The 21,980-nt window shown below is 52.0% G+C and overlaps 7 protein-coding genes across 7 annotated transcripts; 5 read left to right on the forward strand and 2 right to left on the reverse strand.

Moving 5' to 3' along the window:
- Positions 1-2,342: 2,342 nt before the first annotated feature.
- AYO20_05631 (hypothetical protein) lies at positions 2,343-5,249 on the forward strand (the record flags this gene model as incomplete). Its single annotated transcript, XM_022643925.1, has 1 exon — positions 2,343-5,249. The coding sequence occupies one exon, from the start codon at positions 2,343-2,345 to the stop codon at positions 5,247-5,249; it is 2,907 nt and encodes a 968-aa protein (XP_022500166.1).
- A 1,035-nt stretch (positions 5,250-6,284) lies between these two features.
- On the reverse strand, positions 6,285-7,346 carry AYO20_05632 (hypothetical protein; the record flags this gene model as incomplete). Its single annotated transcript, XM_022643926.1, has 1 exon — positions 6,285-7,346. The coding sequence occupies one exon, from the start codon at positions 7,344-7,346 to the stop codon at positions 6,285-6,287; it is 1,062 nt and encodes a 353-aa protein (XP_022500167.1).
- An 862-nt stretch (positions 7,347-8,208) lies between these two features.
- Positions 8,209-9,612, forward strand: AYO20_05633 (hypothetical protein; the record flags this gene model as incomplete). The annotated part of the gene is made up of 5 exons (XM_022643927.1): positions 8,209-8,229; positions 8,280-8,325; positions 8,483-8,553; positions 8,621-8,734; positions 8,812-9,612. The coding sequence occupies 5 exons, from the start codon at positions 8,209-8,211 to the stop codon at positions 9,610-9,612; spliced, it is 1,053 nt and encodes a 350-aa protein (XP_022500168.1).
- Positions 9,613-9,850: 238 nt separating this feature from the next.
- On the forward strand, positions 9,851-16,850 carry AYO20_05634 (hypothetical protein; the record flags this gene model as incomplete). Its single annotated transcript, XM_022643928.1, has 3 exons — positions 9,851-10,124; positions 10,476-10,774; positions 10,824-16,850. 3 exons carry the CDS (start codon positions 9,851-9,853, stop codon positions 16,848-16,850), a joined length of 6,600 nt encoding a protein of 2,199 aa, XP_022500169.1.
- A 533-nt stretch (positions 16,851-17,383) lies between these two features.
- AYO20_05635 (hypothetical protein) lies at positions 17,384-18,895 on the reverse strand (the record flags this gene model as incomplete). Its single annotated transcript, XM_022643929.1, has 1 exon — positions 17,384-18,895. The coding sequence occupies one exon, from the start codon at positions 18,893-18,895 to the stop codon at positions 17,384-17,386; it is 1,512 nt and encodes a 503-aa protein (XP_022500170.1).
- A 262-nt stretch (positions 18,896-19,157) lies between these two features.
- Positions 19,158-19,971, forward strand: AYO20_05636 (hypothetical protein; the record flags this gene model as incomplete). Its single annotated transcript, XM_022643930.1, has 5 exons — positions 19,158-19,214; positions 19,269-19,285; positions 19,355-19,514; positions 19,565-19,837; positions 19,891-19,971. 5 exons carry the CDS (start codon positions 19,158-19,160, stop codon positions 19,969-19,971), a joined length of 588 nt encoding a protein of 195 aa, XP_022500171.1.
- A 576-nt stretch (positions 19,972-20,547) lies between these two features.
- Positions 20,548-21,758, forward strand: AYO20_05637 (hypothetical protein; the record flags this gene model as incomplete). The annotated part of the gene is made up of 2 exons (XM_022643931.1): positions 20,548-20,620; positions 20,671-21,758. The coding sequence occupies 2 exons, from the start codon at positions 20,548-20,550 to the stop codon at positions 21,756-21,758; spliced, it is 1,161 nt and encodes a 386-aa protein (XP_022500172.1).
- Between the last annotated feature and the right edge of the window lie 222 nt (positions 21,759-21,980).

Genomic DNA, 21,980 nt, shown 5'->3' on the forward strand with positions numbered 1-21,980 from the left:
GTCGGTTGGTCAGGTCGTATGCAGTGGTCGCGCAGAGCCAGCAACAACAGGCGAGTTGAAGAGATGAGATGGTAGTGGTGCGCACGAGCGATATTAATCTAATGTATAATGCTCTCCAGTAATCTACTCAGGCTTCGATGTGTTTTGTTTTGGGCCGGGAAGGCACCAGTCTGATTTATAACTCCAATTCCTTTCCTTTCCTTTCACAGTACGCCAACCTCTTTATTAACTACAGATTGTGAGAGTCCAAGCTTATTCCTGGCTGTAGGATTCTCAATTCACTCTAGAGAGACATGGCGGAGAGCTTGAGCGAGGGAGCCGCATGAAGACTGGGCCAGCAAAGGAAATTTACGGCCATTGTTGAATTTTCTGCAGGGCTGCAACCTTTCTCCGCGCATGCAGTCTTCGCAAGCATTGTGCAATCACATTGATCGGGTGGATGCATGATCTTGGACCTCCGAGCCAGCAGCGGCGCAAACCGCACACTTCGTGCAAGATTCTGATCATGGTGCTCAGCACAGAACAAGTATGCAATGCGAGGTGGAAAGACGACCTGGTCAATGTCTCCCTTACTCCTTCTCGCACTTCCCACTCCCATGCTTTGGAAAGCATCGCTCACCAGTCAACCGAGTACCTACGCAGGGCAGTGCCGCGAGGGCCGCTCGTCGAATTGTGACAAGCAATCTGCAGGCCGACCAAGATCGACGCCTCCATCTCACGCCAAACCCTTCAAATCCTGTTATTGAAGATATATCCACAAGCGAAATGTGGCTTCGAACCCGTCACCTCCCAGATTCTTTCACAATCACTTGTATACCACACCGCAGCACGCACAATGCAGGGGTCGACTCAAAGAGGAGGTGAACAAGAACCAGGCGTCTCTCGAAAGAAGACAATTTCAAGATCATTTTGATTCCTTTGGGGCAATATCGACGAACACCACCGAACATGCCTCCGTCGAATTCCCCGAAGCGCGCCAATAACAAGCCATGGCCACGCCATGGCCTCAACAATGCCCCAGCGACCGGTGGTCAGCAAAGATCTAGCGAACAGCGGCTCTAGTTGACGTCTTTTTCCCACAGAGTGGGGGAGCATTCGGCATCCTTCCTCCCCAGTAATCCCAGAATAAGGAGCCAGTCACAATCAAGAAGGCGGACTGCGGTCGGAGTCAATCTCTGCAAAGCTTGGAGCATGTGGTGGCGGCCCTTTGCTACGGAGTAGCACTCGGTACACATGTTTGAGGCCCATGTGTTTCAGGGGCAGCCGAGAAATCCGAGCCCAAGACGCCCACAGGTGACGAGATTACAGGACCGGGCACGAACTTGGGTGAGGAATCAAGCCAAACAGTCCGGCGGCAATCTTCGACTACTCTGGGATCACGAGAAAACCGATGAGGACGTCGTCGGCCTTTGACTCTACTTTGCTGCTCGGTACTTTACGACTGAAATAAGATCGATCCTCCTTCATCAGTGCGAGGTCTCTTAGGGGGATGTCTACATCTCGCGCGGCCAAAAGATCAATGGGGTTTTCTAACTCAGAGCCATCCCACCTGTCGGAAGATTTCTGACATGCGAGAGGACGCCACGCGAGAGACTAGGGAGAACCTGAAGCACGCCAGGCCCATAGGTTCCAAGCACCCGTTAGACGGCTGCATCTGTGAGTGGCTCCCTCGAACCTCCGCTCTCCATCTTTTCCCTGACCCTGTCCACTGCGTTTCCATCACCCTCAGGTCTGCAACGGCAGTCGTTCGAAGGATGGTCTCAAGCCTGGTGCCGCCCTCTTACAGACCCCCATCATCAATAATCTCACTGCGCCACAGCCGACTTGGCTGAAAGAAACAATGCTGATTCGGCTATCGAAAAAAGGTCGCATTGACGGCCACCAACGATCGTTGTACCTGCATGCCACCTCATCCATGCAAGTCATGCTCTATCCCGGTCTGTTCTGTGTCCCCTTCTGCAACCTCGTGTCGGGGTGAGCTTCTTTGCCCATTCCCCAGTCCCTGTCTTTGCTGGGCAAACAGTGGCACGGCGGTTGGTCGTTCAAATTTTTGTTGCAGTTTGTGCGTCGGATTTCGTCTTTGCTCTCTCCTACCTACCCACCAAACCCCCAGCCTGGAAACACATCGGACATCGTCAATCATAGTAAGAGTTGCAGGCGACAGACCGCCCGGGCGTGTCACGATGCTCACCTTGTAACTGTTTCATGGTGCCCTGGGTCCCAAACTTTGCTGGGGCGAGTTGCAAGGTCACCCGCCTCTCAGGTATTCCTTTTACAGTCACTCATTTGTCCCTGTTTTGATCGGTTTCCTTTTCCCTACTGGCTGGTCCGGAACTTTGAACATGCCGACGAGGTGGTTGTCCATTCGCAAACGGAATCCTCTTCTTCACAACGCGTCGACCGCTGAACCGACTGCGAAGCAGCAGGACTTTGATTTTGCCTTTGGGGATTCATCTTCGACCGGCCAGAGTGCTGCAGGCAGCGTTGGGCCCAGGCTGGTTCAGATCCGTCCAACGACATCCGGTGGCCCAACCGGGAAGCGGAAACTGCGTGTCGAGGTCCCCTCCATCCGACCGCAGACATCAGAGAATCACCGACCCTCGCCTCTGCAGAACGTGAATGGTGTATCGAAGTCAGAAGACAGCTTGATAGGCCTGGCTTTTGGCAGTCCTAGTCACCCTCCCGCATTCTTCTGTGTTCCTCCCGAACAGCCCGGCGTTTTCGATCAAAATCCTGTCCTCCGCCAGCATCAGGAAACCTCGAGCAATACCGCTCAGATGAACTCTAAGAGATGGAGGAAGCTAGGGACGCTGTTCAGATCTCGACAAGCCGCTATCAGACGAGATGAGGTCCCTTCGGGCCCGACGATAGGCCTTCCGACCGGCTTCGTGGTTTTGGACAAAGACACAGCCTCCGAGGCAACGAAAGCTGATGGAGATAAGCTGCGAACGACGCAACCAGAGCATCCCAGACGTGATGCACCGCCACCCCCATTCGAGAAGGATCAAAGATCCTTGACTGCGAAGACGACGGACTTAGTCATTCAGAAACCTGAAGACGACTCAATCTCAAGACCGTCAACTGCAACCGCGACCGATTCTGGGTCTGTAAGAGAGCCGTATACACGCCCGCCTCTACCGAAGCTCGAACTGGATATTCCTTTCAATCTTCCCGCGGCCAAGCGCTCTTCCTCACTTCTTGCAAGACGAAGTAAGGCGCTGGACAGTCTTAAATCCTTCGACGACAGTCGGCCGACAACGAAGGGAACCGGAAATGGTGAACACGACGACCACAAAGGTCCTGAATCAGAACCTTCCACGCCACTGATGCCACCGAGACGACTGACGACGCCAACCATGACGAGGTCGCCGGCAGCAAGCAAATATTCGCTCTTTCCAACCACTTCCCCTGCCCCTGTGAAGATTGTCGGTCGAGTCCCCGACTCAGGTTATGATTACCTGCCACCTACTCAATTACGAAGATCAGCCACTTCCCCAGCCCGTTTGTCTCCTATGCAAGACCACTTCTCCGTGCCAAAGCCACAACCTCTCAATCCGATCAAGATTGCTTCTCCGAACGATCAGACAATCAACAGCCCTGAGGATAATACGGCGTCGACGGATCGCGAGCCGCCTTGGAGCTCTGCTCACTCGCTCCAATCATCTGTTTCTTCCGCAACCACGGTCGACGAGATATTCTTCGATATCAAGTCATTTCGAGATTCCAAGGGCGTAGAGGACGGCCATTTCGTCATGACGAGACCTGATTCGGTCCAAGTAGAGCTTGCTCGGACACGGTCGAAACGGGCACCTCCCCCCAGCCACTTGCGGCACGTGGAAGCTTCAGCAACAGGCGCAAGTGGTGTCTCTGAGCGGCACACCCCGATTCCACCAGAGCCGCCGACGGCATCTAGCGGTGGCGTTTCTGCATGGACGACAAAGCACACGTCGGTCAACACGGCCTACTTCGACGAAGCAATTGCTGCAGTCGAGAGACTAACAGCACCCACGGGCGGTGGCACCTCTGCCGCTGAGAAAGTCCCCAGCGTCCCTATGCTCAAGATTGCAAACCATGACGAAAAATCGAATCAACCGCCTCCAATCGTTACTGTCCAGTATCAATGGTCGTCCGACCATCAGTCTCGACTGGGCAGCAAGACTCACGAAGCAGTTGGCCGTCTGATCCCTTCGCCCGTGGTTGAAATAAAGGAAGATGACTCTCCTAGATCGAACGCATCGACCGTGAAGGTTGCGAGATCACCATCAGTCCAGCAATCGCAAGCGCCGAAGAGTGTACCTCCTCGCGTGGCCGCGGTCAAGCGCGTGGATCGCCCCATCGACGACTCACCCACAATTCCACAAGGCCCTCCCAGCCCAAAGAGAACAGTAAAGTCGACGACAACATCACCAGCGGACGACAAGCCGCCCCCAGTCCCGAAAAAGGACGCCAAGTTCATCCCTCTCTCGAAATACGCGGCAAAGAGCACTGTGACGGCCATTGAGCAACGTTCGGGTGTCATCCCATCGAGACCTGTGCGTGCTAATACGGAAGACCTGGCTCTGCGGTCGGCGGCTCCTAGGGCGTCAAAAGAACGATCTGCGACGTTGCCTTCATCTCTGCAGCCCCATTCCCATGAAGTGATGCAGAAATCGTCGCTACGTGGCCTCGAAAAGACCGTCCCTCCCCGATCTAATCCGGTCGCCTCGAATCCAGTGACTGCAGAAGTCGCAGTAGCGCGAACTGTCTCGCTTTCTCGGAAGCAGTCCGCGCGCATCCACGTCCCTGGACCCAGACTCGCCGCACGCCGCGCCGAAGCCCAGGCCCAAGCTCAGGCACAGGCTCAGGCCCAAACATCATCGCAATCACATCTCCGAACAGGCTCTGCACAGAAAAAGCATGCGCGCAATCCATCGACCACGTCTCAGAGATCGAACAAATCACAACCCTCATTCCTCGGGGGCGGACACCGGCACAAACGCACGGCGTCTTCTGCTAAGTCAGCCTCGCGCGGCTCCAAAGACCTCTCCGGCGCCAAGAACACTCTTAAGGTCACCAAGCCGCAGCCAGACGGCAAGGCTGGGTCCACGTTCGGCAAGTTGCTGTGGAGCAAGGAGTCAGAAAAGCAGCTCATCAAGGAGGCGCGCAAGTGGGAGATACTCGAGAAGAAGAGCTACAGTCCAATCGTGGTACCAGCCGCGCGAGGACACCGGCCTGGAGTCAGTGTCGGTGTTGTTCTGGAGAATGTGTGACTTCTTTCGAGTCTCCGTGGTTTCTTTACACTTCCGATTCTTGTATATATATATACAATTTTTACATCTCTCCTTTGTCCTTGTGTTTATTTTGGCAGGGGGGTTTTTCATGCATGAACTAGCGCCAGCAAGCGTTGAATGGGGCATCTTTTCCGTCTATCTATCTATCTACCATGGCGGTAGTGCATATCTATCAACCCACATCAACTTATACCTACACACACATGTGCGTGTGCCGAGCATCATCCTCTGGTATGATGCGAGTTGAGAGCGGGTATCTAGGCGTTTTGTATATTTTACCTGCATTGCATATATGCTCATGGCAGGGCAAGGCAAGGCAAGGCAACGCTGCCCTGGGCTGGGCTGGGCTGGACTGGAACTGGGATGGGATGGGCGCATCCTCGCCAAGGGGATTCGAATGGTTATTCCCAGTCCGAGCCGCAACTGGAGGGGCGAAGGGCGGAGGGCGGAGCACTTGATATGGCGACGGTGACGGCGACGTACGGTGACGGCTTTAGGGATGAGGAGGGTGAGCTTGGCTTGGGGACTTCTTTATGAACATTCACAACTACGAAAGTCCGTCCATGCATATCCATACTATATGATATCCACATGGATGCTGGGCGGACCTCTTTTTCACATCAATACTTTGAAGAGTCTGTATTGGATTCACGGGAGCAGGAAGGGGAGAGCGACAGAGAGCGACACAGAGAGAGAGAGAGAGAGAGAGAGTAAAGCACCATGTAAGACTCCTCGGTATTAGACACAGAATTACATGGTCGCGTACAGAGAGTATTCCGGAAATAACATTCTCCCTTTGATGCATTCTCATTGCTGTCACTTGCCTCCGCCGTCCAAATAACCACTGGTCCCCGCCTGGACCGTGAATTCGTTCATCAGTCATCAGAGCTTCGTCTGCAACCCATACTCCCGTACTCCTGTACTCCCGGAGAAGAAAATCGAAGAAAGGAAACCGCGTTCAGTCCAGATGTGTGTGTTCACTCAATAACCCCGCCGACCCACCCTCTCCCAAGCTCACAAGAAATTCAAGTCCCACCGACCGCCGATGACGGTTTTTCCCTCCACGGCAACAGAGTAGCGATGAATCAGTAGACTCGGCGGTAGTGGATGCCTATGCTCGAGAGCGAGGTGCTCGGCGAATTCACGCACGGTGGCGAAGGCGGTCAATCCGCGCTCAAGCTCGTGGCCGGTCGCGAAGCAGAATACACAGCCGTACTTGACCACGCCGTAGCTATCGCGCCGGTTGTGGGTTGTCAAAGAAGTCGAGGTGGACAAGCTGGACGTCTTCTCCGACGGTGGTAGGTATAGATGGCACTTGGCCAGAAAGGAGCTGCGATACTGGATGTCCAAGCCGGGGTGCTCGCGAATCTCGTCCGTGTTGTGGATGTTGGACGACGTGCTGGCGGCGACGTGGTAGCGTACTTTGCAGGCGCAGTGGGAGCATTGCCAGTTCAAGAATGCGCCACCAAAAGCCTTCAGCGTGCGCTTATTATCGTCGTTCAGCTCTTTCTTCTCCACAAACCCTAGTCGGCCTCTGTCACGGTGGTTGCTGATCCCCAAAGCCCCAGGACAGAAATTGCCAAGTTCTGCAGGCCTGAGGTCTTCTGGGGCAGCACGGTGTGGGATGCTAGGACACACCGCAGGCAGCTGCTTGATCTGGTCCTGTCTATAGAGAAGAGTTTCCCAGATGGTCCCAAAAGGCCGACGCTCTTGCAGGTCCCGATCGTAGTGTTCCACGAAGATGGTCTGGACTCCACGCACGGAAGACAGTAGCTGCTCTACAATTTGTAGCAAGTATTGTGAGGCGAGATCGTCTGAGCCGTCGATCAAATAAGGGAGTCGCTGGTAATCGATGGTAGCGAGAGATTTCAATCGCAGCTGTAGGATCTGGAGTCGTGGATCATAGGCTTGAATCGAATTGGGCACAACATCCGGAAATATGTACCAGTCGATCAAGGTGCGAAGTTTACGCCGGATTTGGTTGAGGGTGACTTGTAGGTCGTCGATGGCTTGCCGAATTGTTATGGGTCCAGGTGGAGGTGGCATGAGACCAGGATCGAGAACGTTGGCGGCCATGGTTTCTACATCGGTCGATTGAGGATTGTTGACGTTTTCGCAGCTTTGAGCTTCAGAGCTATAGGATATGGGCGGGCGACACAGACTGTAGCACGCACTGGAGTGAAAGCCGTCGGTGATGAGTGGACACGGACCGAAGCGCTTGGAGGTCAAACGGTCTCGGCATGAATATCGTGCTTTGTGCAACGAAGCTCGCGCGGAGACTTTGACGAACAGATAAATGACTGCGTCAGGAAGAGAAACTACCTTTTGAAACTAGTTGCGGCATCAGGATTGCCTTGATCGAGGGTCATGCGGATTCAATGTTGTGGCCGCCTTTTTGGCCGAATAAGCTTGCGTTTCCCGCCCCAACCACGATCGAACAAGTTGGATGGGGGATAGTTTTACGACAAGGCGAGGAAACAGGGCGACGAAAGGCTGTTTAAGTGCCCAAGAGAGCGGGCGCCTGCATGTGCATCGTGGCGCAAATCAAGGCTGAAGCGCTATGATGCTAAGAGGTTAATGAGGCGAGGTTCGCATGATTTAGCGTGGAGCATGGACTCTGCTGTGGTGTCGATGGCAACGCCGACGAGGGGTGAGAGGGGTGGAGATGGGTTTTTTTGGACAGAAAAGCGTGGGAGACGAAGAGGAGGGTGCGGTTGGCTTTCGGTTGGTGTTGGCTTGCTTACTTGCTTGGTGATGTGGTTGCAGCGCGGGGTGCGCAGTCAGGCAAAATATGTCGTCATTCGTGTCATTCGGTCATTCGGTCATTTGAAAACTAGGCCATTTTCGGACCTCTATCAAACTCATCAAGGTGACAGCGTGCCTGGAATGAGGCTTGTATCTTCAATCGCCTGGACTTCCCCTCAGAAGCACGCTCATCATGCCCACCGAGTTGGAAGAGGTAAGCCCAATCTTTGGAAATTCATGGCTATCACGTCTAAATCGTCCTAGTTGCTCGAGTTTTTACATCATGGAAACACTCAGATTCGACAACTTGGTAAGCAAACCCCTTCGTTTGAGTATCTCTGCCCTCGACTTCCCCTCGACTCCCCTGGGTGTCTCAAAATACAACTAGAGAGTTACATGGCAGGAAGACCCGAACTGACAGAATCCCTCTCATTCAGCCTGTGATCATCTTGTTGGACACTCTTCAGATCCGGCAGTCTTCAAAAAGCCTCAACTCGTCCCTGTGAGAGACCTGAAACTGCTCGTTAAGGACTATACGGTACGTCTAAGTCTATACATATATATCTTTTACACCGTTCTGACGCAGCTTCATGGTTTGGCTCTAGCCCATAGCTAAGAATGCTCTCACAATTTTGATCAACATCAGTCATGACACTGAAATCCTCGAGAACCTGGTGGCAGACGATGAACTTATTGAAACCTTGCTCAGAAAGATAACAGTATGTAGGTTGGAATCCACCTCCAGGCCCTCGGTTTCATGCCCACGTTACCAAGGGGAAGCTGACTGTGATTGAAGGACCCAAAGGAGCAAACTGCTGACGAAATTGCCATGCTCCTCTCTAACCTCGCTAAAAAAGACGACATGGAGAAGTTGATCAATCTCAAACGAGCCTTGCCCGTCAAAACAGTCTCTACATCCCCCTATGCCCTCGATCAACTGCTTGACTGCTTTGTGAAAGGGGCCGATGGGTCTCTCAACAAACACGCAAACTTCGACTATGTGGCATATCTCTTGGCCGACTTGTCAAAACACAAAGTGGGCCGGGATTATTTTCTGAGCAAGAGGGATTATGATGGTGTGGTGCCCATAAGCAAACTAACAGTCTTTACAGAGCACAAAAGCCACATTCGGCGGAGAGGGGTGGCCAGTACAATCAAGAATGTTGCCTTTGAAGTGGACAAGCATCCTTTGCTTCTGGCTGACGACACCGAAACCGTGGACGGAGTTCCTGGCGTCAACATATTACCTTACATCCTGCTACCACTTGCTGGATCAGAAGAGTTCCCAGAAGAAGAGTCAGCAAACATGCTCCCAGATTTGCAACTCCTGCCACCCGATAAGGCTAGGGACAGCGACAACGACATTCTTACAACCCATCTCGAAACCTTGTTGCTGCTAACCACGACGAAGGAAGGACGGGAAAAGTTGAGACAAGTGCAGGTTTATCCGCTGATTAGAGAGACGCATACGCACGTCGAAGATGAGGGCGTTAGGGAGGCTTGTGACCGACTAGTGCAAGTACTCATGAGAGATGAGGAAGAGAGGCCAAAGGTCGAAGAGGTTGACGAAGAAGAAAAGATAGAAGAGATATTTTGAGTAGACGTCGATTACAGCTCGACGGGTTTGCAAGGCTCCGGATGTTATGTTTTTCCGAACATGCACGCCGAGACGCTACGATGCCAAGCACTACGGTGAGTCATAGATCCAAAAATGGCAATAGTCACGGAGAAGTATTCACACCGACGCGTAACATATCAACTCCGCCCTTTTTGCTTTTCATTGACGCGTTTGCGATTCATTCCCACCGACCCATGGATGTTTTGTGTGAGAGCTTATGGCGCCAGTGTCTACTGCACGACAGTCAAATGGCCTTGAGCCTCCGCCATCCTCGATTCTAGCAACGCACGTTGTCCACGGAAATGGAGTCACTGACTTTGATCAAGACAATTTCAATCAACTCTTGGCCGAAGCTCTTGGAACCGATGATCAAGGACAACCCAATCTGGGTGCCGATGTCGCAGTCAATCACAAGTTGATTTGTATCGTCTTCCAAATAGGCATCGAGCGTGTCCTCGAAGAAGATCCTTTTCGCTCCTCCACCGCTGCAGGTAGGGGCAACTCACAATTCAGAACGTGCCTTGAAGTACTTCAAGTCGCAATCAAAAGATCACCACAAGTTCTCTATGTGAAGTCCGATACCCAAGGCAGGCTCTTCAACGGAAATGGATGCCCCCTGTATTCCTGGCTGATCCCGACACTTCTTCCATTGGGCGCTTCAGCCCAGGCATCTGTAGACGGGGATGCTATTCTCGAACTGTTCGGTTCGATGGTGGAAGTTGACAGGAAATGTACAAACCTTTACTCAAGCGATATCATTCTTGACTTTCTCAGGAATTGTGTATCAGGTCCGCCACTCCACCTTCTTGGAATCTTGCCTATCCAACCCTGACTTTGACTAGGTATTCTTACTGTAACCCAATCACTCCCACACAGTCGGCCAAACAAAACCGTCGTCATCGACGGGGAAGACTTTGCTTCTGCACTTGCTAGAGGCACCAATGGCCTCAATATCGACGTTCCCAGTCTCAAATTTCCCTCTCTTCATCAGCTGTTTGTCGGATTGGCCCGGGTTTTGAAGGTAGTGTCAAGATACTCCGAGTCGGCCCAAGCCAAAGTTCAGTTTCGCAAAGTCTTCTCGCGATTTCGACAGTTCGTTCAAGAGAACGACAGTCCACCAAATGACGGTGAACACACCGAGGTAATGTTCTACTGCCCTTGACAGCCGATCACTGCTTACCACTGGCCAGAATCTCAGTGATGAACTCCGCATATTGAGTGTCGCACCCCCTGCGCCACCAAGAAATTTATCCGAAGACAACGACGAGCCGTGGCCTGATAATGATCGCGCGCGGAAGCGACCACGACTGTCGACCGATAACGAAGATGGACTATCGAATGGGACCTTACAACAGAACATCTGCCGGCGGCTGACCTTGGAATTGACTGGGAGCGCTTCACCTGATATTGATGGACTGTGTCAAACATCATCCGAGCACTTCAAGCGCCTGCCCGAGGAGAAACAATGCAATGCACTCGCCTTACTCGGACTGACCGCGTGTCAGCTTTCTTCATCCACCCTGGATAACTATTGTTCAATCTGTGATGAGGATATTGAAACAGCGAGTACTACTTCCGAACCGGTTTCACCTGCGAGCTCAGAGTTACTCAAGACTTTGGTCATTCTCATTCAGACAATCTCACGCCGATCCCGAGCAAGAATAATTGCAATGTCTTCTCTGCGGAGAATCATTATGCACGCAAACTCGACCGAGGACTTACACCTTAGCCAAACACCCGCTGGCGACTGGTGCCTTCAGTCTCTCAAGAGTTCCTCCAGAGACTTGAGAATAGTCGCTGGTAGAACTTTACAGGCCTACGTGATGAGAAGACAACAACACGACTTGTCTTTGGCACGGGAAAACAGAATCACGGCACTGGATTTTCTGGACACTTTATGGCACAAAGAAGACTTTCCCCTGCAGGAGACTACAGTCATGGCTCTGACGCAGGTGGCTAAAGTTGTCGGGGACGAAGAATTAAACATCATTCTGGTCCGACTTGTAGAGTACCTTGGCCACTCGAACCCATATCTTGGTGGTTTGGTATATGCTGAGATTCAGTATCTTGCCCAGTCCTTGCAAATCTCAGTGTGGCTGCTCTTTCGGCCATTCTGGCGGACTCTCGGTGTGGTATTCGCGAAGTCTTTGATGTCTCGGTCAAACATTGCCCATCAATTATCCGATCTACTCGGCATGGACATCACAAGTTTGATGGGGCACACTGCTGAGTTTGCCCTTCCATATCTGGTCCTGCACAAGGCCAAGGATGTGATCAGGAAATTCGCCGATGCAAGTGGGCAATCGACCACCCTCTTCGACCTATGTACACAACGACAAAATCTTATTGCGATTCTGTCGTTCCTGCTCGTACAGCCATTTCCAGAGGCGGAACAGTCCATCATCTCAATCTTGTCAGCGGTATCTGAAGACTTTGGCAAGACTGATCTTGCGGACTGGGTTGCCCTAGACCCCATCCACATCACCTGTGAACTCCTGAAAGCGATCGGGGATAGCGGTCAGGGCAAATCTTCCCGCATTTACCAAGCGCTGCAACTGTTGGCACAACTGGTAGCCCGTCAACAGGGACAGCCATCTGGTACGAGACGCAGTGATAGTATAGGCGCCTTCTTGGAGAATAATGTTCTCGCAATCGTCACACACTTCACCGCTCTCTTGAATGACTGGGAGGCAAAGGAGTCCAAGGTGGACAAAAGACGATGCCTCGCCGCCCTGGGTGAGGTCGTCAAGCTGGGCAAGACCCGAATTGTGCGAGCTCTTCCTCAGATTTGTACTTGTCTCAAATCCGGACTGGAAGACCCCGGTCTCTGTGATGCTGCCTTTACCTCTTGGGCTGCCATGGTCAAGTCACTCAAGAAAGACGATTTGAGGCCCCTCGTTGACCAGACCCTAGCAATTATTGTCCGCACGTGGGATGCACTCGACACTCCATCACAACGGTTAGCATATGACTTTGTTGGAGATCTACTCAAAACCCACACAGATATCGTGCGAGATCAATTTGCCACAATGCCATCATTGGCTTCGATACCGACCATGGCCAAGTTCGAGTCCGAGATAATGGCTCTGAAAAACAAGCTGGATGAGCGTCAGCAACTCAATGCTTATATCCAGAGACTGCAAGACGAAAATATCGCCGTTGTTGAACAAACGTTGATTGAGTTGGCGCCATTCCTATACCACAAACAAGATCTTCTCCAGAGGTCTATCCTCAGGGAACAGCCTGATGAGTTCGTGGCCGAGTTGACTCGTGCATTATTGGATTGTTGCGTGAAGTTCAACACAAGCAACGAGGTCTCAAGGCTGTGTGGGCAGTGCCTGGGCAGTATTGGCTGCATGGATGCCAGCAAGATCGAAAGCCTGAGAGACCGGAAGATCATGGTCGTCAGCGGAAATTTTGCAATCGCTGATGAGGTTATCCAATGGATTTTCTTCTTCTTGGAGCACGTACTGGTCAAAGCCTTCTTATCTGCCAATACAACACGAGCTCAAGGCTTCCTCGGCTGGGCTATACAGCATTTTTTGAACGCTTGCAGGCAGAGTACGTCGTCGGATGAATCCGGCAACCTGGCCTCAACCCTATGGAACCAGCTGCCTGAATCCACCCAAAACGTTTTGACGCCATTCATCAGCTCCAAATATACGGTGCAGGAGGTTCGGGCTCCTGAAAAGAGTCACTACCCTGTTTTCACACCTGGTATGAAGCACCGCGACTGGCTGCGAACCATAACATTGGACTTTCTTCACAGAAGCACGGGAGATAACGTCGAAATTATCTTCCCCATATGTTGCCGCATAATTCATGGTCAAGATGCTTCTATTCCAGCTTTCCTTCTGCCGTATACTATGGTCAATCTCATAATTAGTGGCATAGAGCAAGACACTCAAGACATTATCGCCGAAATCAGTTCAATTCTCAGCCAGTCGCTAGACGATTATGATCGGAAAGTGCAGGACGACATTAAACTATGCAGTCAAACAGTGTTTGAAATCCTTGACTACATGTCTACATGGCAGCAACAAAAGCGCAAACAATATGCCATGCTTCTGGCAAAGTCAGATCGTGGACTCAATGATCTGGTCTTGGGCAAAGCTGCAGAGGAAATCCGCAGTATCGAGCGCGTGCTTGAGCAGATTCCGCCCGATGTGCTGGCTCGACGAGCGTTGGAATGCAAATCTTATTCAAGAGCCCTGTTTCATTGGGAGCAGCATATCCGGAAATGCAAGAAGGACGACGTTGAAGCCGAGCTCCAGAGGTTGCAAGACATTTATGCACAGATTGATGAACCTGACGGGATCGAGGGTATTTCTTCTCGAATGCACGTACTGGATATCGAACAACAAGTCTTGGAGCACAAGAAAGCCGGTCGGTGGACTGCTGCTCAAAGCTGGTATGAGATGCAACTGGTGGCTTGTCCAGACGACAGTGATGCGCAAAAGAACTTGATGGCTTGCCTCAAGGAGTCCGGACAGTATGACGCCCTCCTTCACCACTTCAATGGTATTAAGAGCCGCAGCAGCAGTTCCACAACTTTACTGGCTCCTTACGCTCTTGAGGCCGCTTGGGCAACCAGCCGCTGGGATCTCCTGTCCAGTTATATTCCCCGAGAGATTGGACACGATTTTGCTTCGCACATTGCAGAAATCATACTAGCCGTCAATGCCAACGACGTGGCAAAGGTGACTCAACTGCTTTCAGAGGTATTTCGCACCACCGCCTCTGAACTCAACCTCAACAACATCTCCTCATTCCAGGCTTGCCATGACACGCTCCTACGCTTGCATGTTCTCAATGACATGCAATTGATCGTCCAAAGTCCCAAAGAAGATCGTGCCGCCGTTCTGGGCACCTTACGCGGACATCTTGACGTGCTCGGATCGAACGTCGCCGATAAACAGTATATCCTGGGAATTCGCCGGGCACTGATGTCTCTCAGACCAGATATGTTCAGCTTAAACGATGTTGCGGCCGCATGGCTCTCGAGTGCCCGACTTGCCCGCAAAGCACGTTCAAGCACTCAAGCTTTCAACGCCGTTCTCAAAGCTTCCGTGCTCGGTGACAAGTCTGCAGCAATTGAACAAGCGAAATTGATGTGGTTGGAAGGACAGCACCGAAAAGCTATCCAAACTCTGGAAGGGGCCATTGAGTCAGGGGCATTCGTGGCCCATGATTATGTGGCTGAAAATGGACCAACAACAATGACTGTGGAACAACGCCACTCCCAGAACGAAATCACCGCGAAGGCACATGTTCTTCTTGGGAAGTGGTTAGCACAAGCTGGTCAAACTCAATCGGAAGTCATTAGAAAAACGTTTAGAAAAGCAACAGAAACCTTCAGCAAAGGGGAACAAGGCTGGTACCACCTTGGCCGCTACTACAACAAAGTTCTTGACTCGGAAAGAGCAATGCCTCCTGGCAAGGAGAGCCAGACTTATCTGACGGGAGAAACGGCGAAACATGTTATCGAAAACTATTTACGATCACTCCTCACTGGGAGCAAATACGTTTTCCAAGCCCTTCCGAAAGTGCTCACACTCTGGCTGGAACTAGTAGATGGAGATCTTCCACGAGATGACCGACGAGGTAGCGCCGAGTTTCACTCCAAAGTTGCAGCGCAGCGAAAACGCATCATTGAGGAGACGAATAACCAGATCAAAAAGTACACTGACCGTCTGCAGCCGGTACTACTCTATACCATCCTCCCGCAGATTGTTGCACGTATATGCCATCCCAGCAAAGTCGTCTGCGAGATTCTCAGCAGCATTGTGGTCAAGGTAGTGAGAGCGTTCCCTCAACAATCATTCTGGACGTTGCTGGCCGTGGTTGAATCACAACAGAAGGAGCGGGCACTGAAAGGTTTGAGCATCGTCAACAAGATCGTCGAGGTCGCGAAGAAATCCAGCAAGGACTCATCCGCGGCCGAGCTCAGAAGCATGTTCACCAGCGGCCAGAAATTCGTCAAGGAACTCCTTCGTGTCTCCGAATTTGAAATCAGGAACAAAGTCACGAAAATCAGCCTCGCCAGAGAACTAGGCTTCAACCACAAAATCGCCCCTTCGAAACTGGTGGTCCCCAACCAAACTTGCCTTATTCCCAGCATGCCCACAAGCTTCGAATCGGCACAGCTGAAAGCATTCCGTCCTTTCACGAAAGAACCCATCACCATCAGCGCCTTTATTGACGAAGCCCTTGTGTTGGCGTCTCTCCAGAAGCCCAGGAAGCTCACCATTCGTGGTTCTGATGGCAACCTGTACTCCGTTCTTGCCAAACCGAAAGATGACCTCCGCAAAGACCAACGGCTCATGGAGTTTAACAACATGATCAACCGCTGTCTTAAGCGGGACGTTGATGCTGCTAAACGGAGACTCTATATTCGCACGTACGCCGTTATTCCGATGAACGAAGAATGTGGCTTGATTGAATGGGTGGACAACCTGAAGACTTTCCGGGATATCATTCTCAAGCTGTACAAGGATAAGTCCATCCATCCGAACTACATAGAGATCCGGAATCTACTGGACGAGTCCTGCTCAGGAGATCCCGAGAACGCAAAGATCTTCACGAACAAAGTCCTCAAGAAATTCCCCCCAGTGTTTCACGAGTGGTTCGTTGAGAGTTTCCCCGACCCAAGCGCGTGGTTCAATGCAAGATTGAGATATACGCGGTCGGCGGCGGTGATGTCGATCGTGGGCCACGTCTTAGGCCTGGGCGACCGGCATGGCGAGAACATTCTTTTTGAAGAAGACAATGGCGGGACTTTACACGTGGACTTCAACTGTCTATTCGACAAGGGCCTCACGTTTGAGAAACCCGAGATGGTCCCATTCCGGCTGACCCACAACATGGTCGACGCTATGGGCGCGTACGGTTACGAAGGCCCTTTTCGAAAATGCTGCGAAATCACCTTGACGCTCCTGCGATCCAACGAGGACGCCCTCATGACCATCCTCGAAACCTTCCTGCACGACCCCACCACAGACTTTATCAACGCGGTCGGACGCAAGAAGAAAGTCGTCCCGGGCGTGCCCAGCACCCCGGTCGAAGTGCTCGAGGGTGTCAGCGGCAAGGTCAGGGGCATGTTGCCGGGCGAGTCGGTCCCCCTGAGTGTGGGCGGCTACGTCGACGAGATGATCAGCAGGGCCACAGACCACCGCAACCTGTGCAGGATGTACATCGGGTGGTGTGCTTTCTTTTGATCCCCCTTTTCCCATTGTCCTCGCTGTCAGATTCCAAGGGACAGCCGCGATCTGTTGTTGCTTCGAGGCAGATCTAGCTTTGAGGCTGCCCTCATGTGCCACGCAAGTGATTGGTGACGGCGAGGTCGGAGAGTTGTGGCGAAACACAACCGTCAAAGAGCCGTTTGAACAGTTCAGTCTCAGATATTCGGACATTCTCATGGAAGAGAGGAACTAGCCACAAAGGCTAGTTGTAGCTCGGAGAACAATTGTCGGATTGCGCTTGGTCATTTGAGCATAGCTGTACAGCCACCTTGGCCTAAAGTATATAATGCATAGAAGGACAACAAAATATCGTGTGGTATTTCCACAGCGAGCATTTCAGCATCTCGTTCCTCGTCTCGTGTCTGTCTCCGTGCACTCGCTGTATACCCAAGTTTCCCGCTCTCTAGACAAAACGAGTTCGATTCTGCATAATCACATCTATCCATTGCAACAACCATCATAACCTCGCGATGGGTTTCGAAATCGTCAGGCTACGATCTTGTATCTGCTCATTCGTTTTGCATGGGCGATGACGAGAACATATCGCCGGCGTCGACGCCCTGAGACTCTTCTTTTTCCTCCTCCACCGCTTCGATGCTGGTACCAGCAGCTCTGGATGTGTCCGCCTCGAGGGGGGTGGGGACGTCTCCACTGCCGGACTCCCCAGTCTCTTGGTCTTGAGTTCGCGCAGTGGTGCTTGTGAGGCTTGATCTCCGTGGGGCAGTGTCCAGGTCGGCAAGGCCCTGAGAAAGTCCAAGACCTACTGGTGCTGTACCTTGTAGAGGGGACGAGGAGAACATGTCCGCTCCATAGCTTTCATCCGGCCCATCATCACCAACGGTTGCCTCAGAACGAGGAGGAGTCGCTGCTCTGACCGTGCGTGGAGATCCTGCGGGTTCTCTGTTGGTGGTATGTTGCCGTGCTTCCTGTTCGGCGAGCAAGGCATCCAGGTCATCGTCCTGGTCGATATTCGACTCATAGGCTCTAGAAGTAGCAAGGTCTTTGGACTGCATCGCCGAAGCCTGTATGCTGGGTTGTATCCGTGCCTCCTGCTCTGCTAGCAAGGCATCCAGATCGTCCATGTCATCGTCATCATCGTCGTCGTTCCCGCCGAAGGGCGAGGGATTTAGCTTGGGCGCAAATGTAGGTGCTGACTGGGAGATAGTCTTAGGCGGAGGTGCACGCCTCATTTCTTGCTCGGCTAGTAGGGCATCGAGGTCATCGTCGCCCTCGGAATCGTTGTCGTCTATTGGTTTCGAGACGGACAAGGGACGCGCTGTGCCACGTGTCTCCTGTTCGGCCAGTAGAGCATCAAGCTCGTCATCATCTGGAAGAGCACCATCATCGTTCCCGTTATTGTCCTTGTTGCGGACGTCTGGGACGAATAAAGAGTCATCCTCTGCGCCAATGCCAGCATTCGAAGCCTCCTGGCCTGCAGAAAGTTGATCTGCCGCAAACAGATTATCTGTCTCCTTATCTGCCTCCATCTCTTCCCCTACTGCCTTCTTCGCCTCCCTTTCTCTGATGTATCCTGGCTTGCCCTCATCAATCCACTCTTTCCTCATGACTTGCATGCGTCGACTGTGCCCGGCCTTCTCAATCAGTTGTAGTCCATCAGCAAACTTGGCTCGAGGATATAGATTATCGAGCCATAGCTGATAGTAATTCAACAGCCGTGCGACGTCTGAGAACTCATGGCCCTTTCCTTTCAGTCGCAACTTTTTCGAGAACTTCCCAGAGCGAGCATCGGCGCGTAACTTGGGAATTCCTGGGGCCGAGAGGAGTCTCGCTTCGTCGAGTTTTGAGATGGGTTTCCTCTTTTTGGTGATTTTGACCTCTTCGTCCAAACCCAGAGTTGCGTCGAGCGGGTCTATTGCTTTTCGTTTGGAATTAGGGCTCGACATTGGCTCATCATCACGGTCTCGCCGAGGTGGTCTGTCGTTGAAGCCATCTTCATAGTCAGAGTTGTCAAGGTTCAACAGGCTATCAACGGTTGCTGCGGTCAGAGGATCTGCTGCCATTTTGTGGTGATATGTTTGTGGTTACTCTGTGTTGTAGAGAGGTTGACAGCAGCACCAGCGGTCATTGCACTGAAGACGTGGGGAACGCGTTCACACGAGATTCGGACGCGTCGAGACTTCGCCGTGTAAAATACGTCATTTGAAATAAAAGGCTATTCCACTTTTGATCTAGTCCCTTGGCACCTCCAAAGCTCCGCATGCTCGATGAACCTCACGATTCAATGCTGAGGACTACGTTCGAGTGAGCACTGTCGCTACAACCATGGCTGACGAGCAGAAGGTGTTTATCCCGCCCAAGCGGGTGGACACAGACTACCCGGTAAGGTGGAAGAACAACGGGATGCAGAATCAAGCTAATATCTACCTGTGACAGATTATCGACACAGACCCGTACGTTCCTCGTTCCTCGCACGTTTTAGAAGCTTCCCTCGACCTGTTACTGACACAATGATCCTTCAGTCACTGGAGAAGAGCCTTCGGATATGCAAGAAGAGAAGACTGGTTATACGGAGCCGGAATGGCAGCCGTGGGTCCGGCTTTCATGCTCGTCACGGAACGCTACGCACCCTCGTTTTCCGGCAGAGGCGCATTTCCCATGGCCTTTCGACTTGGGTGTGCCGTTGGCCTGATAGCAGGCGCTGGATTGGTCTATCAAAGAAGTTGCTGTAGGTACCACCCGCGAGAACAAATTCGCGCACCGGAGTCGATGAGCGTGGGCTGATGAAGATGGCGACGGCAGTGAGATTCTACGGCTGGACGGAAAACGAACGAGAAGTCAAGATGGACATGAGGGAGATGGTGGATAAAGTTAAGAGGGGGGAGCCGCTTTATGGCAAGTCAGACCTCACCCCGTACATGCAAGGTGTGGCGGCGCGGAACAGCAGATACTCGGCACTGATGGCAAATGTGGTACCATGGGCGAATTTTGTCAACCACAACCAGGTAAGAGTTGTTCCCTTAGCTGATTGAAGGTGTGACGAGCTGACCCGTTCCAGCACGGTGTGGACACCGCCAAATACTATCAGCAAGCAGAGCGAGAGTTGGAAGCTGAGAGATTATCGAAAGGTGGCAAGTGAGAGATGGAAGTTCCAAAAAGACTTGAAACAGAGACGACAGGTCAAATCAACTGCAAGATCTGACTTGCTCATACTCCCACGGATTGTACATAAGGGCACATCAGGTGACCAAGAAGGAGGCTGGATGCCATTCGGGCTCAACTGATGCGCAACTGAAAAAGACCTTTGAGACTTGACTTTCTTTTCCCTTTCAACTCTTCTTCTTTCCTCCAAGGTCTAGTATATATACATATCCTGCTAATTTGAGTCCAGGATCTCTAAGGCTCGATGGTTGCTTGCACAATTCTTGTCCAATTGCCACATCTTTCAACACCAACTCGTTTTGTCCTGTCCTGTCACTTCACATTCCGGATAAGTTCCCAGGTTTGGCGACTTGTCACTTGTGGAATGATAATATCACCGTGAGCGCGCCAAGGCATTTGCTTCTACCAGCACTGAATCTCGCTGCCCTAAGTCTCGCTGCCTTAACCCTGGCTGTCTGTGAAGATGGACCTTTTGTTGTGTGTGTCTTGTCAAATTGATCAAAGACGACACTTGGAACTCTTCATCTCGCACATACATCATCGTCTATCCAAGATGCGCGCGCAAGCAGAAGAGAACGCTTGGGCAAATGCCGATGTCAGCTACCCTTCAGCCGTGTGGGGAGAAAGTAAGTGATATTGCTCTACATCGTGCGCGCTTTCATTAACCAGACTCCAGATGTTGCCGCCAGCCAAGTGTTCATTCTTCCGACTTTTGCGTCCGGTGAAGGCACGCGCCAACTTCTGTCCATAACAAAGCAAGGCATCAACGACCTCAGTGTCCAAACCTGCGAACTCGCTCACGAGGCCAGGACTGCCGATCATGAACAATTCGCCATCAAGTGCGCCGTAGTTGATGAGCACCGTCGCCAGCAGCGAGCACAGGGATCTGAATCACAGACTTCCGACGTGAAAGTGCTCTCAGCAAAAATCTCCGCCTTGCGAATCATCAAAGATTTCGAATTTTACGCGGTGCTAGTTCAGCAGGCCCATGGTGTCGCAGAGCATTTGGTGGGCAAATTCGAGCAGTTGCAAAAGGTGGCACAGACGGTGCTCACCGAACAAGAGGAAAAAGGCACCAATCTCGCGAAGACGCCCGAGGCTGTCAAAAAGCTCACAATCAGCATGAAATGCGTGGACTCGATCTGGGCCGACATCATCGCATCATGGAAAAAGCTCAAGAGATTGGACAGTGGAATTCAGAAGGGCAAGACGACGTTGCCGCCGCTCCGTGATAACCTGAAGCTCATCGGGATTAACATTACGGGTGCAGAAGAGAGCGATAATCCTGCACTAGAAGGAAAGGATCAAGATATCTCAGCCACCGACAGCGAAGCCAAATTTGTTCACAAAGCTACCCTTGAGGAAAGCCCGATGGAAGAGAAGGGTGACGCCACCGAACCGTCGTCATCTAACGCCAACTCTCTCTTCGATACGGATGCCATGGGAGCGCTGATCGAGAAGTTTGTTGAGAAATGCATGATCAGAGATGCCCGACACTACGCCAGCGAGGATGGCAACGACGCGAATCTTAACGCACCAGCACTGAAGGATTCGGATTCCGACAAAACAAATCCCAGCAGCGAGCTTGTCAACACCAAGGGCACCCAAGGGGAAGTGGAAAACACCACTGTGGCTGATGCCGGGGCAAATGGCGAGGAAATCGCAGTGTCGAGCGAAGGAGATGAGGAGGATGACAGCGATGAGCTCGACATCATCTGCAGCGAGCCGTCATCGCCGGCTAAGCCTGCGTTGGCAGAGCGTTAGGTGAACAAGACCGCAGAATGACGAGAAACTCGAGTGCATGTGGCCATGAATAACGTCAGGCATGAAAGAGCAATGTGGAGTTTAGGCTGGGGCTCGAGACAAACAGGATATTCATTCATGAGTCCAATCCATAGGGAGGATAGGCAGTAATACACAATGAACCAGGAACTATGGATAAATCTGCGTACCAGCCTGCTACCTGACTGCGCCTCCCTTCAACAT

The sequence above is a fragment of the Fonsecaea nubica genome (genome assembly GCF_001646965.1).
Source record: "Fonsecaea nubica strain CBS 269.64 chromosome Unknown Scaff33, whole genome shotgun sequence".
NCBI lineage: Eukaryota > Fungi > Ascomycota > Eurotiomycetes > Chaetothyriales > Herpotrichiellaceae > Fonsecaea > Fonsecaea nubica.